The 12,872-nt window shown below is 38.2% G+C and overlaps 1 protein-coding gene across 1 annotated transcript in view; it reads right to left on the reverse strand.

Moving 5' to 3' along the window:
* TAF3 (TAF3 RNA polymerase II, TATA box binding protein (TBP)-associated factor, 140kDa) overlaps positions 1–12,872 on the reverse strand; it is a 255,515-nt gene that overhangs the window by 71,204 nt on the left and 171,439 nt on the right. The window contains exon 3 of the mRNA XM_006891852.1: positions 8,160–9,970. Within this exon, the coding sequence (XP_006891914.1) occupies positions 8,160–9,970 (1,811 nt within the window). The remainder of the gene's footprint in view (positions 1–8,159; positions 9,971–12,872) is intronic.

Consider the following 12,872-nt stretch of genomic DNA (forward strand, 5'->3'; position numbering starts at 1 on the left):
ATTATAAAAATTAAAAAATGACTTGTGAAAAAAAGAAACATTAAAAACTGTAATTGATCTGATTATTAAGTAAACACAAACTGAGGACTCTATTTATTTGTTCTTTAAAATATGGCAATCATTTCTAAGGTCTCTTCATAAATAGTCAAGTTTTATAATGGTATCATCTTACCCTATATACTGTTGAAACCATTCCTACCCATCTCATTAGTATTCAATTACCTAAATGCACCAAAAAGAGGGCTGAGAAAGTAGTTTTTGTCAGACCTAGGTCAAAATATAAGTCTTATACTCACTCACTAGTTGGGAAAACAAATTAATCTTCCTGTGCCACAGTTTTTACAACTGTAAACTAGGAGCAAAAATGCAAACCCCGCAAGCCTGGTACTTGTATGCACTCAGTAACTTACATTTGCTAATATCATTTATGATCCACTTAGTTATTGAGATAGACAATGTTACCTAATGCAATTAATCAATTGTTGTTGTGTTGTCAGGTCTCATAGTCAACTCTGACTCATAGTAACTCTGTCAACAACAGATTTGAACCTTGAGCTATCCTGTGCCATAAATCACAATCTCCGTTATGCCTGAGTCCATTTTTCTAGTCATTGTGTCAATTCCTCCCTTTGAGGTCTTTCTCTCTTTCTTTGATCTTCTATCTGTCCCAACAAGATTTAAAGATGCTTTAGACTTTTCTATTATATACAACTTTTAATTATCCAGGAATTGATAATATTATAGGTTTTCTGTAAGAAATCTTTGAATTGTCATATCCCTCTATTTGTGACCCAAACTGTTCTTCTCTTATTGTTTTCTATGAGAAGGCAGGAAAGGTCTTTAAAGCCAAAATATTCTTAAAGAGGCTAAGAAAGTATTTTCAAGCAGAGGGAAGTGATGTTTTATAATGATGCCATCCTCTGTGAGTACTGGATAAGAGGAGTATTTGACCCAGGTCTTTCTGAACAAAATGTATCTTTCAAAATACAAAATACTACCTCTTCTGCTATGGTGCATCTAAGTAATGATATGTGTAGAGAGGTTGGCAAATAACTAGTGAGTGGTAACCCACGGCCATTCACTCAATCCTGATTCACAGTGATCCTCCATTGGGTTTGAGGTTGTAAATCTTTATTGGAGGAGACTGTCTCATGTTTTTCCTGAAAGGTAGCTGGCATATTGGAACAATCAACCATTGGGACAGTAAACCAGCACATAATGCATTATATCACCAGGGATATTAGGAATTGCTATTGTTGTTAGGTGTTATTGAGCTGGACTCAGAAGCAGTAAGTTGCATGGGAGGAAAATGCCATTCTCCACACTGAGTGGATGGTGGATTCAAACTGCATCCCTTTGGGTTGGTAATGCAGCTCATTACTACTAGACCACAACAGAGTCCTAGTAAATGGTAAAGCCAGAATTTAAATTCAGGTCACTTTTCCAAATTCCAAATTTTTGAAAATTTAGACTTCTTGCCAAAATTTTCAAAAGAATTTTCCAAATTATTTACAGGACAGTGCTTGCCTTATTTATCAACTAATGGTGATATCATTTTGTGGTTGGATAAAACTACCATACTTCTCGAGATTATACTCAAGTTAAGAGAAGAAAACAAAATTCACCAATTTGACAGATTTTAGCTTATCTTCTATTTACGATTATAGGTATAACTGTTCAATTTCATTTTAGTAACAACAAATTTTACTACTCATTTTTCACAATTATATTGCCTCCAAAGAATATTTTAAGAAAATTTCAGGATTAAAGTAGCCCTGTACTTCATCTAAATCTTTGGATACGTGGTTTGAATGAATTCTGTAACACTTTCTCTTTCATTTACACGCATATACACACACAGATTCTTAAATCACATATTCATATTTGCAGATCTGGGTCAACATCCCTCAGAGTTGTCCCTAAGAGGTGGCCAAGATGTAAAGGAAGGAGACGATGGCCCTTATGCTTTTAATTAAAAACGTGTTTCTGTGGGCAGCTTAGATAGACCTCATTTTCGTTTACCCTTGTAGCCTCACTTCTGTGAATATGTAATAACATTTTTAGACCATATATGACCTCATTTCAGGTAGATGGTGAGATTAAGTGAGGTTGGAGTGAAAAAGTCTTGAAGTTGATATTCCAAGTTCTATTTTTACCACTGGCATTTCCAAGGAGTGTGCTGGTTTGTATCTTTTCCTAAATGCATTGTTGTAATGTGCCATTGAGTACAGAACCAACTCACAGATGGCCCTCGAGCAGATTTTCATAGGGTATAAAGCACAGCATAACTAAGTTTTAAATAATAACTAGAGCTGACTCACCCTGAGATGTAAGTTTGTTTGTATGATCTAATAAAATAGTAAGCCCTAGGTTTCTACACTGTATGTATTGTCTTACATTAGAGTTGACTCAAAATTAACATTCACTTCCACTACTGAGTCCATTTACTTAAGTGTCAGATACAGTACTAAGCGCTTTTCACCTTCTCTGATTTAACCCTCATACAAGTAACTTGCCCCTTTCCACAAAACTCAAATAGTCAGAATATGAACTCAGGTGTAAATGCTGTGCCTGTGTACTGTTGAATGTGGACCGATCAACTCATAGCTCTAGTAGATTTTCAGACACAGTGAATCGCATGGGAGTTGACTGTCATCTTTCTCTTTCGGAGCAGCTAGTGAACTCAACTGTGTACTTTTGGCTTCACAGCACAAATCTATTAATAGGCTATCAAAGTTTCCTACAGAGACAATACTGTTTACTATTCGCTGAAATCCACTGTCAGTGAGTTGATGCAATACATACTGCGCTCCCATTAGATTTCAAGGCTACAAATCTCCTATGAAACAGCGAGTGAATTAGAACTGCTGATCTTTCAATTAGTAGTGTATCACCACTAGAAGTGCTGTAGTTAAAACCCACTGACTGGGCAGGGTTTCATGCTGCTTTATATAGAGTATTGATATGAACTCAACCTGATGATACCTAGCAACAATGAGAGAGTTTACTTCTGTAAGTTTTTATCTCTTGTGATTTGTCAGCTCCCTAACCTATCAAAACTGAAACAAAGATCTGTACTCTTCTGTGAGGAGAAATGTGGGTTGCTAGAAATCAAGCTTTTGCCCCAAACCAAGATATCTGAGGAAATTTTCTTTCCAAAAGTCAAGCAGATGGCAAGAAACGGCATAGACTACTTTTACAAATCTAATCTGATGAGTTCAGCTAAAGTTTCTAAAGGTCATTGGAACAACTCCATTGCCTTTCCAAATGTAATATGGTTATGAAAGTAAGAATTCCTTGTTTCATTTATTGAGAGCCTGGCTGTCAGGTTACTAAGCACACGGTGGGTAAATAAGTAGTTGCTAATTGAAAAATGCACTGGCAGAATGTGACCAGTATTTGCAGGATAAGCCACTCTGCCTCTTATTGGTGGTGTGATCATGGAAAAGTCACTCTCTCAAGTTCAGTTTCTCATTCACAAGATGCTGATAATATGTATTATGTCACAAGTATGTTAAGAGCATAAAATAACGTAAAAGTGCTAAAAACCTGTCAAGCTCTTTATAAAACTATAATTTTCACTCTTCAGGTGGGATTTGGGGGAGGTGCGGGGGGATTGTGTACCAATGAGGGAGTTTTTCTTTTGCTCTTCAAGGAGAGGAGCAAATGGGGGGGGAGGGGTTTGTGTGGGGAGAAGGGTGCAACAATGAATGAATCTCTGTAGATGTTCATTGAAATGAAAAATAAATAAATTAAAATATTTTTTAAAAAAAGAATAGAGGATTTGAAAAGAAACTATTGTCCCTCTTAGTGCCTGGAAATAGAATATGATTCCTGACAACTTTCCACTATTTTACAAAATTCTTTTTTAGTATTTTTAAAATGACTATTTGTGTCTGCAGCATTTTGTAAAATCTGTTCTTTTAGACTCAATTAAAATGTAAAAAAAGTTAAAAAAACAAAACTATAATTTCATGATAAAAATTATTTTTAAAAATGGAAATCAAGGGTGCTCGCTTCAGCAGCACAGAGACTAAAACTGGAACGATACAGAGATTACATGGCCCCTGTGCAAGGATGACACACAAATTCGTGAAGCATTCTGTATTTTTAGTAGCAATAAAAATGGAAATAAAGGTTGGCTGTCCATGTCTTATTATTTCCTAGTTGTTTGGTTAGAGACATCAGAATTTCCATTCTACTTCTTTATAATTTAGCGCAGCTGGAGGAGGAGGGGGCAAGAAAGAATGAAGTCAGGCAGAAAAGCGTGAGGGCTGCCATCGCTGCTGCCACCTCAACAAATTTTTCTAGGTAAGTGTGAAACTGAAAACATTATTGATAGGTCAATAGAGGTGACCCCCACATCTATTGTAGGACAAACATATTTTATGTGGAATAATAAAACCTCAACTGGGTATTATTTTGTAGCCAATCTTAAAAAAATACTGTTGAGGGGACCTTTAGTACCACCAAGAAATAAGCACCGAAGCTGAGTGTGGTTTTTTTGCACCTGGGTCGCTGTGCAACAAAACTCCTTGATACTGGGGAAGGCCAAGACACGCCGAGATCTCCAGGCAATGTGGGGACTATAGATGCCTAAGGAAACAAGCAGTCTCCCCACCCCCACGTCCCCCAACAACAGAGAGAGGGCCTTCTCTTCTTAAAGCTGGCACTCTGAATTTAGACTTTGAGCCTTCTAAAAGGAAGGTCTGGTGGTCTAGTGGTAAGAAACAGGTTGCAATCCCAAAGCTGTGCCATTTGAATACACCAGCTGCTCCGCAGAAGGATGGGCAGTCTCCTCCAGTGCAATTATTGCCTCTGAAAACCCACTGGAGGGTCAGCTTATGGGCTGGTTCTGACTCAAAGGCACGCAACAATAAGTGTCCTAAATAGTAAGAGAATAAGTCTCCATTTTGATAAAGCCATCTGCTATTAGTAACACCAAATAACTGAGACAGAATCTGTTACTGTGAGCCTTGGGTGCTGTTATAGAACAGATATTTAAAATGTGGATATGGTTTTGGAATTGGATAATGAGCAGAATATGGAAGAGTTTTATGGTGACAAACAGGAAAAGCCTAGCATCCTCCGAAGAAAGTACTGGAGGAATTTTAGGCATAAAAGCAATTCTGCTAAAGGCTCAGAAGGAAAGAGAAAATTTGTACCACCAGAGATGTCATGGACAATAAGCATCAGCAACCACGAAAGCAAGACACCTGTGCAGAGACACAAAACAACATGACCTCTGAGCTAAGGAGCAAGATAAGCTTCTTTTTAAAAAAAAATTATTATTAAATTTTATTAGTTTTAATGAACATTTACAGAGATTTTGGATTTTCAAAGATAAGCTTCTTGTCTTCTTCAAGAACAAGGGAAGCAAAGCTGTCTGTCTTAAAGGGTAAGGCCACAATATCTGAGTCTTAAAAGAGTGGGATCCCTCCCCATTTTTTTTTTTAAAAGTGGAACCATGGCTTCTAGAGGGATGAGGGCACAGTTTCTGAGGTTTCAAAGAGTCAGATCTTTGCCAATCTAGTTCCTGAGTGTGGGCTGGCAATAGGATGGGCTACTACTCAAAGAATGGGACACCTAGTAGTACGTAAGGTCACCACTCAGCTGGACCAAGAGAATGGGCTAATTCAGAGCTGAGGGAGCTCTGAGTTGTTTTCCAAGTGGGCCTGAAAGGCAGAAGTGAAATTAGGCCCAAGAGTACACCACTCTGGAGTACAGGGAAAATGGTCAACATCCAGAGTTTAGAAGGTAGAGGCATTACCTAGGTGATCTTAGAGAACAGACGATTATTTTAAACCTTATAGGCTAATGTAAACAGTTCTGGTTGGTGCGTGTGTTACCATTGTTCTTTGGAAGGGGATAATTTGCATTCTAGATTCACAGATAAAGAAGGATTTTGTTACAGCACAGGCTTTGGATTTTAGACTTCTGTGATGATGCGATGGGCTGAAACCTTTTTACGTATGACTAAGATATATATTTGTGGGCTAAAGGGTGAAATGTCACAGACTGAATTGTGTCCCCCCAAGACACATGTATATAGTGCGGAACCTCTGTAATGACCATCCTTACCCCATGATCTATCTAATAAATAGTTGTAGGAGGAGAGACAAGAAGCTGTGCTGGAATCCACCAGCTGCTCAGCCCTGTGGGAGGATGGGCAATCTCCTGCAGTGCAATTAACAGCCTCTGAAAATCTGCCAGAGGGTCAGCTATGGATTGGTTCTGTTATTACTGGATGATGATACACAACAACAAGAGGATTATGGGTGGAATGCAACACTCTTTGATCTCATCACAGCTCTACCTGGATCTAAAGTGAGTTCCCCTAAGATATAGCCTTTAGCACCTTTTATCGCACTAAAGATAAAAGGAGAAGAATGTGAGCTAGTGTGCAGTGGGAACCCTTAGTACTAATAGCCTTAGTTAAGAACTAGTAATCTTTAGTGCCTGTAGAAATAAATGATTGGAGAGGAGTATTTCTTCTTTGGACCCTCGCCCTGTGCTATGAAGCAGCTTGGTACTAGGGTAGGTCAAGACATATGGGAGTCTTCTGGGACATTGGTCCTAAAGATGCTGAAGGAAATAAGGCCTTCCTTCTACCACCGACAGAGAGAGGAGGAAGCCTTCTCCTAGAGCTGTCACATTGAATTTGGACATCTTTAAGGGGATAAATTTCTACTTGTTTAAATCAATAAATAAACTAGAATGTGAAAGAAATTTTAAAGAGGATTGTTATACAGGGCAGGGAAAAGGTCTCTAAGGATCTCTATGTAAAGTTTAAATGTTCCAAACCAATCAATCAACTACCATATATCAAAGAACTGTGGACAAATTCTTTGCCCAGAAAGGCAAAGCACTGCGGTTACTTTCTGTGCCCAAAAGCTTGCAGTTTTAGATTTTAGAGGTAATATATCAGTTTCTCTGTCATTGCCTCAGGTGCTATGGAGTTAGCTCTGTACAATTGTATGAAATTCTGCTCAGCCTTGGCTACTTTATATGAAAGCTGGGTTTATCTGCATAAGATTTTACTACATGGAATTATATTTTGCCCATCCACCGAAAAATAGCAGCAACTTTAAGGAACTCTGATGGCATAGTCTGTTAGGTTGCTAACTAAAAGCTTGGTAATTTGAATCTACTAACCATTCTACTGGTAACCTAGCGGTGAGGAATTGTGCTGCCAACCCAAAGGTACATGCTTCGAATCTGTTACCTGCTCTACAGGAAAAAGATCGGCAATCTCCTCTTGTGCAATTAACTGCCTATGAAATAAGTCAGTTTTGACTCGACAGTGTACAACAACCATTCTCCACAATAAGGATGGTAGTATCCCAGAAAGATTTACAGGTTCAGAAAGCTAGTGAAGGGTCACTAGACATCAGATTCAACTTGCTGCCAGTGGGTTTGACTTAACACCTTGCTAGTCTTTTAAAGTAATGACATAGCTTTACATACCCTTAGAAAAATAGATTCTTTTTTTTGGCATCTAGTATTTGGGTATAAAATATTATGTAATGGGTTTATTAATGACAAACATCTTATTCATGATTTAATATTTTAAAGAATTAAAAACAAAATCCCGTGCTCGCTTCGGCAGCACATATACTAAAATCGGAACGATGCAGAGAAGATTAGCATGGCCCCTGCGCAAGGATGACACGCAAATTCGTGAAGCGTTCCATATTTTCGACCCTGAAATGAACCAGTCTGTAACGAAGGCTAACTCCTAACTCCTTTCACCTACAAATTTCGTCTTTGGATACAAAGCTAAGGGGATAGTCCTTACGGAGGGACTGTTTAAAAAGAGGCAGGGAGAAGAAAAGAAAAAAAAAAATCCCCCAAACTGCCAATAATTAGTAAGGATAACAGAGTTTGTGTTCTGTGATTAGGTTTGTTTTGGGATATATATTTTCAACGTTTCTCAGGTAGGAGGAGTGGAGAACTGGAGGAGGGATAGAGAACGTGGTTCATTACAAGTTTACAGGTTTTAGAGTTATAATGAAATTTTGTAACCTCATTACAAACATATCTACAGTTAAGTTATGGGTAATTTACATCCAAAATACAGCTATAATTGCTGGCTTTGTTTACCTGTATTTCTCACTAGGACTTTGCTCAAATAGTGCCGAAAATGATAAACTGCTTACTTTTTCATGCTTGTGTTTCTCCTTTTCTTTTTCTCTCTTCTCTCGCTCTTTTTTCTCTTTTTCCCTTTCCTTCTCTTTCTTCTCCTTTTCTTTCTCTTTCTCCTTCTTTTTCTTTTTCTCCTTCTTATCTTTCTTCCGTTCTTTCTCCTTGGGCTTTTCTTTTTCATCAAATAATTTTTCAGGAAGCATTGGTGACAAAGACGCTAACACTGATGGGATCCTCACTGCAGCAGGAGGGCTGAACAAGGGCAAAGCCATTTCTTTTGGAGGCAACACTAAAGGCGTTGGTGGGGCTTTCATCTTATCTTCTCTACTTTTATCCTTAGCCTTTTCTTTTTCTCTCTTATCTTTATCCTTTTTGCCTTTTTCTCGATCTTTCTTCTTATCTTTATGCTTCTCTTTCCTCACAAGTCCATCTTTCAATCTCACTTTTGGATCCATATCTTCAAACTCTTTTATTTTACCTTTAAATGGATCTGAATCTTCATCTTTAAGAAATTCCTTCCATGGATACTTAGTTTCCTTGCTGGCTTCCTTGTCTTTAACTTTATCCTTCTCTTTACTTTTTTCCTTGCTTTTGTCTTTTTCCCTCTCCTTATCTCTCTGCTTTTCTTTCTTTTTCATTTTAGTTTTCAGTTCTTTTTTCAACTTCTTCTTTATGTCTATTGATGAAGGCAGTTTGGCTTTCTCCTCATACACCTTATGAAGAGGTTCGGGGGTAGGAGGAGAGACCGAGGGAGAGGAGAGATATGCAAAGTTGGGAGGGATATTGGAAGGTGTCCCCATTTTTGCTTTTCGTACCACCTCATCAATTGAGGCATCCATTGTCCATGAATTATCAGAACTTGAAGTTCCACCTGAAAGAGGCAGAGGAGTGGATCCTGATTTAGTGAAGTTGTTTGAGGAAGTGGAAGCTTTTGGAGTAGTACACTCTGAACCTGAAATTCTCTTAGGGCTGGTAAAAATGTCTCCTTCAGATTCTGATCCAGAAGAAAACTCAAAAGGATCTGGCTCTCGCTCAGCACAAGCCCGTGCAATCACGGCATCAATAGAGTCATCAATTGTTTTATCTGTTACAACAGCCTTTTTTGGCTGACTTTCATTGTTCAATTTCCCCACATCAGGGGGTGTCTGTATTTGTTTTACCTGTACAATCTCTTTGTTGATTTTTTCACTTATTGTAGCTGAAGGAGTCCTGTTTGGTGTTTCAGGTCTGATAGGTGGTTGGGGAATGTGAGTCAAAACCTTGGGACTCTTGGGGCTTTTGGGGCTCTTAGAACGTCCAGGTGATTTCTTTTCTTTGGATATCGTTTTAGGTGACCGAATAGGACTTCCGACCATTGCTGGTGATTGACTAGTTTTAGGTGATTTAGTCTTCTGTCCCGGAGAAGTAGTTTTTGTTTTTGTTTTCGGTGTAAAGGGCTTTGTTTCTAATGGTTTTGCAGTTTGTATTTGTGATTTTGCAACTGGAGCCAACATTGGTGGCTCTGGAGACGGAGGTGCAATGTCTGTATTGTCCTGTACGTGGACTGGAGAAAGCATTGGTGGAATCTTTTGAGTATTTATTGAGCTGAGTGGCTCTCGGGCTTCCAGTAATACTACATCTAGGGTGTCCCCTTTAGTGTTCAACAGCCGTGGTCTCTTCATAGAAGGCATTTCTTCAGCTTCAGGACTATCCAATGGTCTCTTACCCAAGAAATTCTCATCATTAATAATTTCCTCTTCTTCCAATTCCTCGTCTTCTTCCAAGGGAACCTGCATGGCTTCGGCTGATGTGCCTCCATCAGTGGGCACCTGCTCTTCCTCTTCTTCTGTTAGGGGAATTAAAAAAAAAGGAAGTATTATTGGAATAGAACAGAATCTAACAGATAAAAACAATGTTTCAAAAATTATTTCTAACCAAGCAATTATTGACAGTGCATAAAGAGTAAATTAGTAAATTCTCCGTGGTCTTGCCAAATTCCTTCTTTTGAGAGTAGAAATCAGTGGCAACAGATAGATGTACAAAAATAATATTCCTCTCAAATGATCTGGTCCTACCTTCAGGATTTGGAGTTTGCTAAGTATTTCTACTTTGTTTTCTCCTGCTTCCTTCATTTCCTCCCCTAACTGGAGTAAATTATTTTCCTTTCTCTATTTCCTCACACCTCACTCTATCCCTCTAGTCCTCTCTCTCTCTTACACACACACAAACACCCTCTTAAAATCAGGCAATGGATTATTAACTAACTACTATCCTAAAAAATTGGAAAAAGAAATATCTTTTTTAGGACATTTATAACAAATTTTAATTCTTGGAGTTAGAAAAATGTAAGTCTCTGACCTAGACATAATTCATGTCAGTGTTTCTATTTTGCTTGCTTCCTGCCAGGTACTTAGAAAGGCAATGTGTGTCAATATCATAGCTAATGATTTAGGTATTAGAAAAATGACATTTTGGTTAGAGTTTTGATACTATAGAAGAATAGACCCTAAGTAATTTCATAAGCCCTCTGAACTAATTTCTTGCATCTTTTAAAAGACTAACATTACTTGCCCCGCCTGTATGACTGAGTAATTGTAATATCAGTTTAATATTAAGTAAGCATACACCATCATAATAAATAATGATAGAGGCTCAAGGAGCTACTAGAATAAATTAGAAATCAATCAAGGCCTAGAAAAGTTTACCATTTAGCGGGGTAAGTGATATCCGTGAAAAGCACACAGAAAATGATTAGTGCCATAAAAGCGATAGTATTATAGCAATTCAAAGTAGAAACAGATTACTGTCAATGTTAAGAATCTGGGAAAGACTTCACTAATTATATAGTATTTGAGATATTTGAAGATTAAGAATGGTGAAGTACAGGGTGATGTGACAAGTGATAAAGAGATTGAAGTGGCAAAGAGAAAGGGTTTAAGACCTAGGAAAACAATGTGGTTCGAAAGTAAGGCATAGAAGCTCTGGTGGTCTAATGGTCAGAATCTGCTGCAAATCTCAAAAGCACCCAGTTCAATTCCATCAGCTACTCTGTAGGAGAAAGATGGGTATTCTCTTCCTGTGTGATTACTGACTTTGAAAACCTGCTGGAGGGTCAGCAATGGATTGAGTCTAACTTAATGGTACACAAGAACAACAACAAAGCAATGCAAGTAAGATACAATAAGAAGCTCTAGTGGCCTGGTGGTAAGAAGCTGCACTGCAATTCCAAAGCTTTGTGATTCAAATCATCAGCTGATCTGCAGGAGAAAGACAGGCAATCTCCTCCCATGTGGTGTCCTGTTTCTGAAAACTTGCTGGAGGGTCTGCTATGAGTTGGTTCTGACTTGACAGCATACAACAAAAACAACAAGTGGCAATAACAGTCTGAACTAAAAGTAGTATTACATAAGAAGCAATAAATGTAAATTAATTAAAAAATTGATTTTAAGAGTTACACAACTCTGCACACCCATGTTTATTGCGGCTTTGTTCACAATAGCAAGGAGCTGGAAACAACCTAAGTGCCCATTAACAAATGAATGGATAGAGAAGCTGTGGTATATTCACACAATGGAATACTACGCTGCATTGAAAAACAAGGAACTCATGCAATATTATTGAAAATGGGTGACTCTGGAGGACATGATGCTAAGTGAAGTATCTCAGTCACAAAAGGACAAATACTGCATGGTGCCACTGTTGTAAAACAGGACTGACCTTGGGGTTAGGGAGAGACTGAGAAAGATGGGTTCATTAATATATACTGCATTGAAACAGAGGAGGGGAAAACTGTTTAAAAGGGATATGTGATTAGATATTTTTGTCATGACAGGAGTCTAGAGTGAAGGCTACATGGTGGAGTGAACGTGGAGGAGGGTTTGTAAAACAATGAAAGAATTTGTCTTTTACTTTTCCAAGAGGGTAGTGTACAAGGGGGGAGGGCAGGGAAGGGAGAAAAGTGTTAACAGTGAATGAATGGAAAAACAAACTATCTGTAAATTTTTACGGAAATTAATAACAAATTTAAATTTAAAAAGAGTTACACAACTAAAACTCAATTTTAAGGCTTTGAGTCCTGTTGTTGTTGTTAGGTGCTGTCAAGTCGGGTATGACTCATAGTGTTATGAACAAGAGACCCAAATCCTGTTCTATCCTGTGCCATCCTCATTATCTGACACACTTGAGCCTATTGCTATACTCACTATCTATTTAAGGATCTTCCTCTCTCTTACTGACCCTCCACTTTTCCAAGTATTATGTCCTTCTCCAAGGAATGCCTTTCCTAGCAAGGTGTCTAAAGTATGTGAGATGAAGCTTTGTCATCTTTGCCTCCAAAGAGCAATGTGGCTGCACTATTTTCAAGACTCATCTGTTTGTTTTCTTAGTGGTCCATGGGATATCCAGTGCTTTACTTTTAACACCACAACTCAAAGGGATCAATTCTTTTCCTATTATCCTTAATTACTGGGAAGCTCTCAGATGTATAGCTTGTGACTAAAAAGTCCACAGCCTGAATTAGATGCACGTTATTCTTCAGAATGACATCATTGCTCTTCAATATTTATGAGAGATCCCTGTCAGTAGACTTACTCAATACAATCTATCTCCTGATCTCCTGACTGCTGTTGATCCAAGCAAGATGAAATATTGACAACTTTAATCCTTGCTTGGAGGGAGGCAAGGATTCTGAGGCTCCGTCTAACACACTTTTGACATGTTGTGAGGAGAGACCGGTCCTTGAAGAAGGA

The sequence above is a fragment of the Elephantulus edwardii genome, unplaced genomic scaffold, assembly GCF_000299155.1.
Source record: "Elephantulus edwardii isolate Elephantulus edwardi_28Jun2011 unplaced genomic scaffold, EleEdw1.0 scaffold00105, whole genome shotgun sequence".
Classification (NCBI taxonomy): Eukaryota; Metazoa; Chordata; class Mammalia; order Macroscelidea; family Macroscelididae; genus Elephantulus; species Elephantulus edwardii.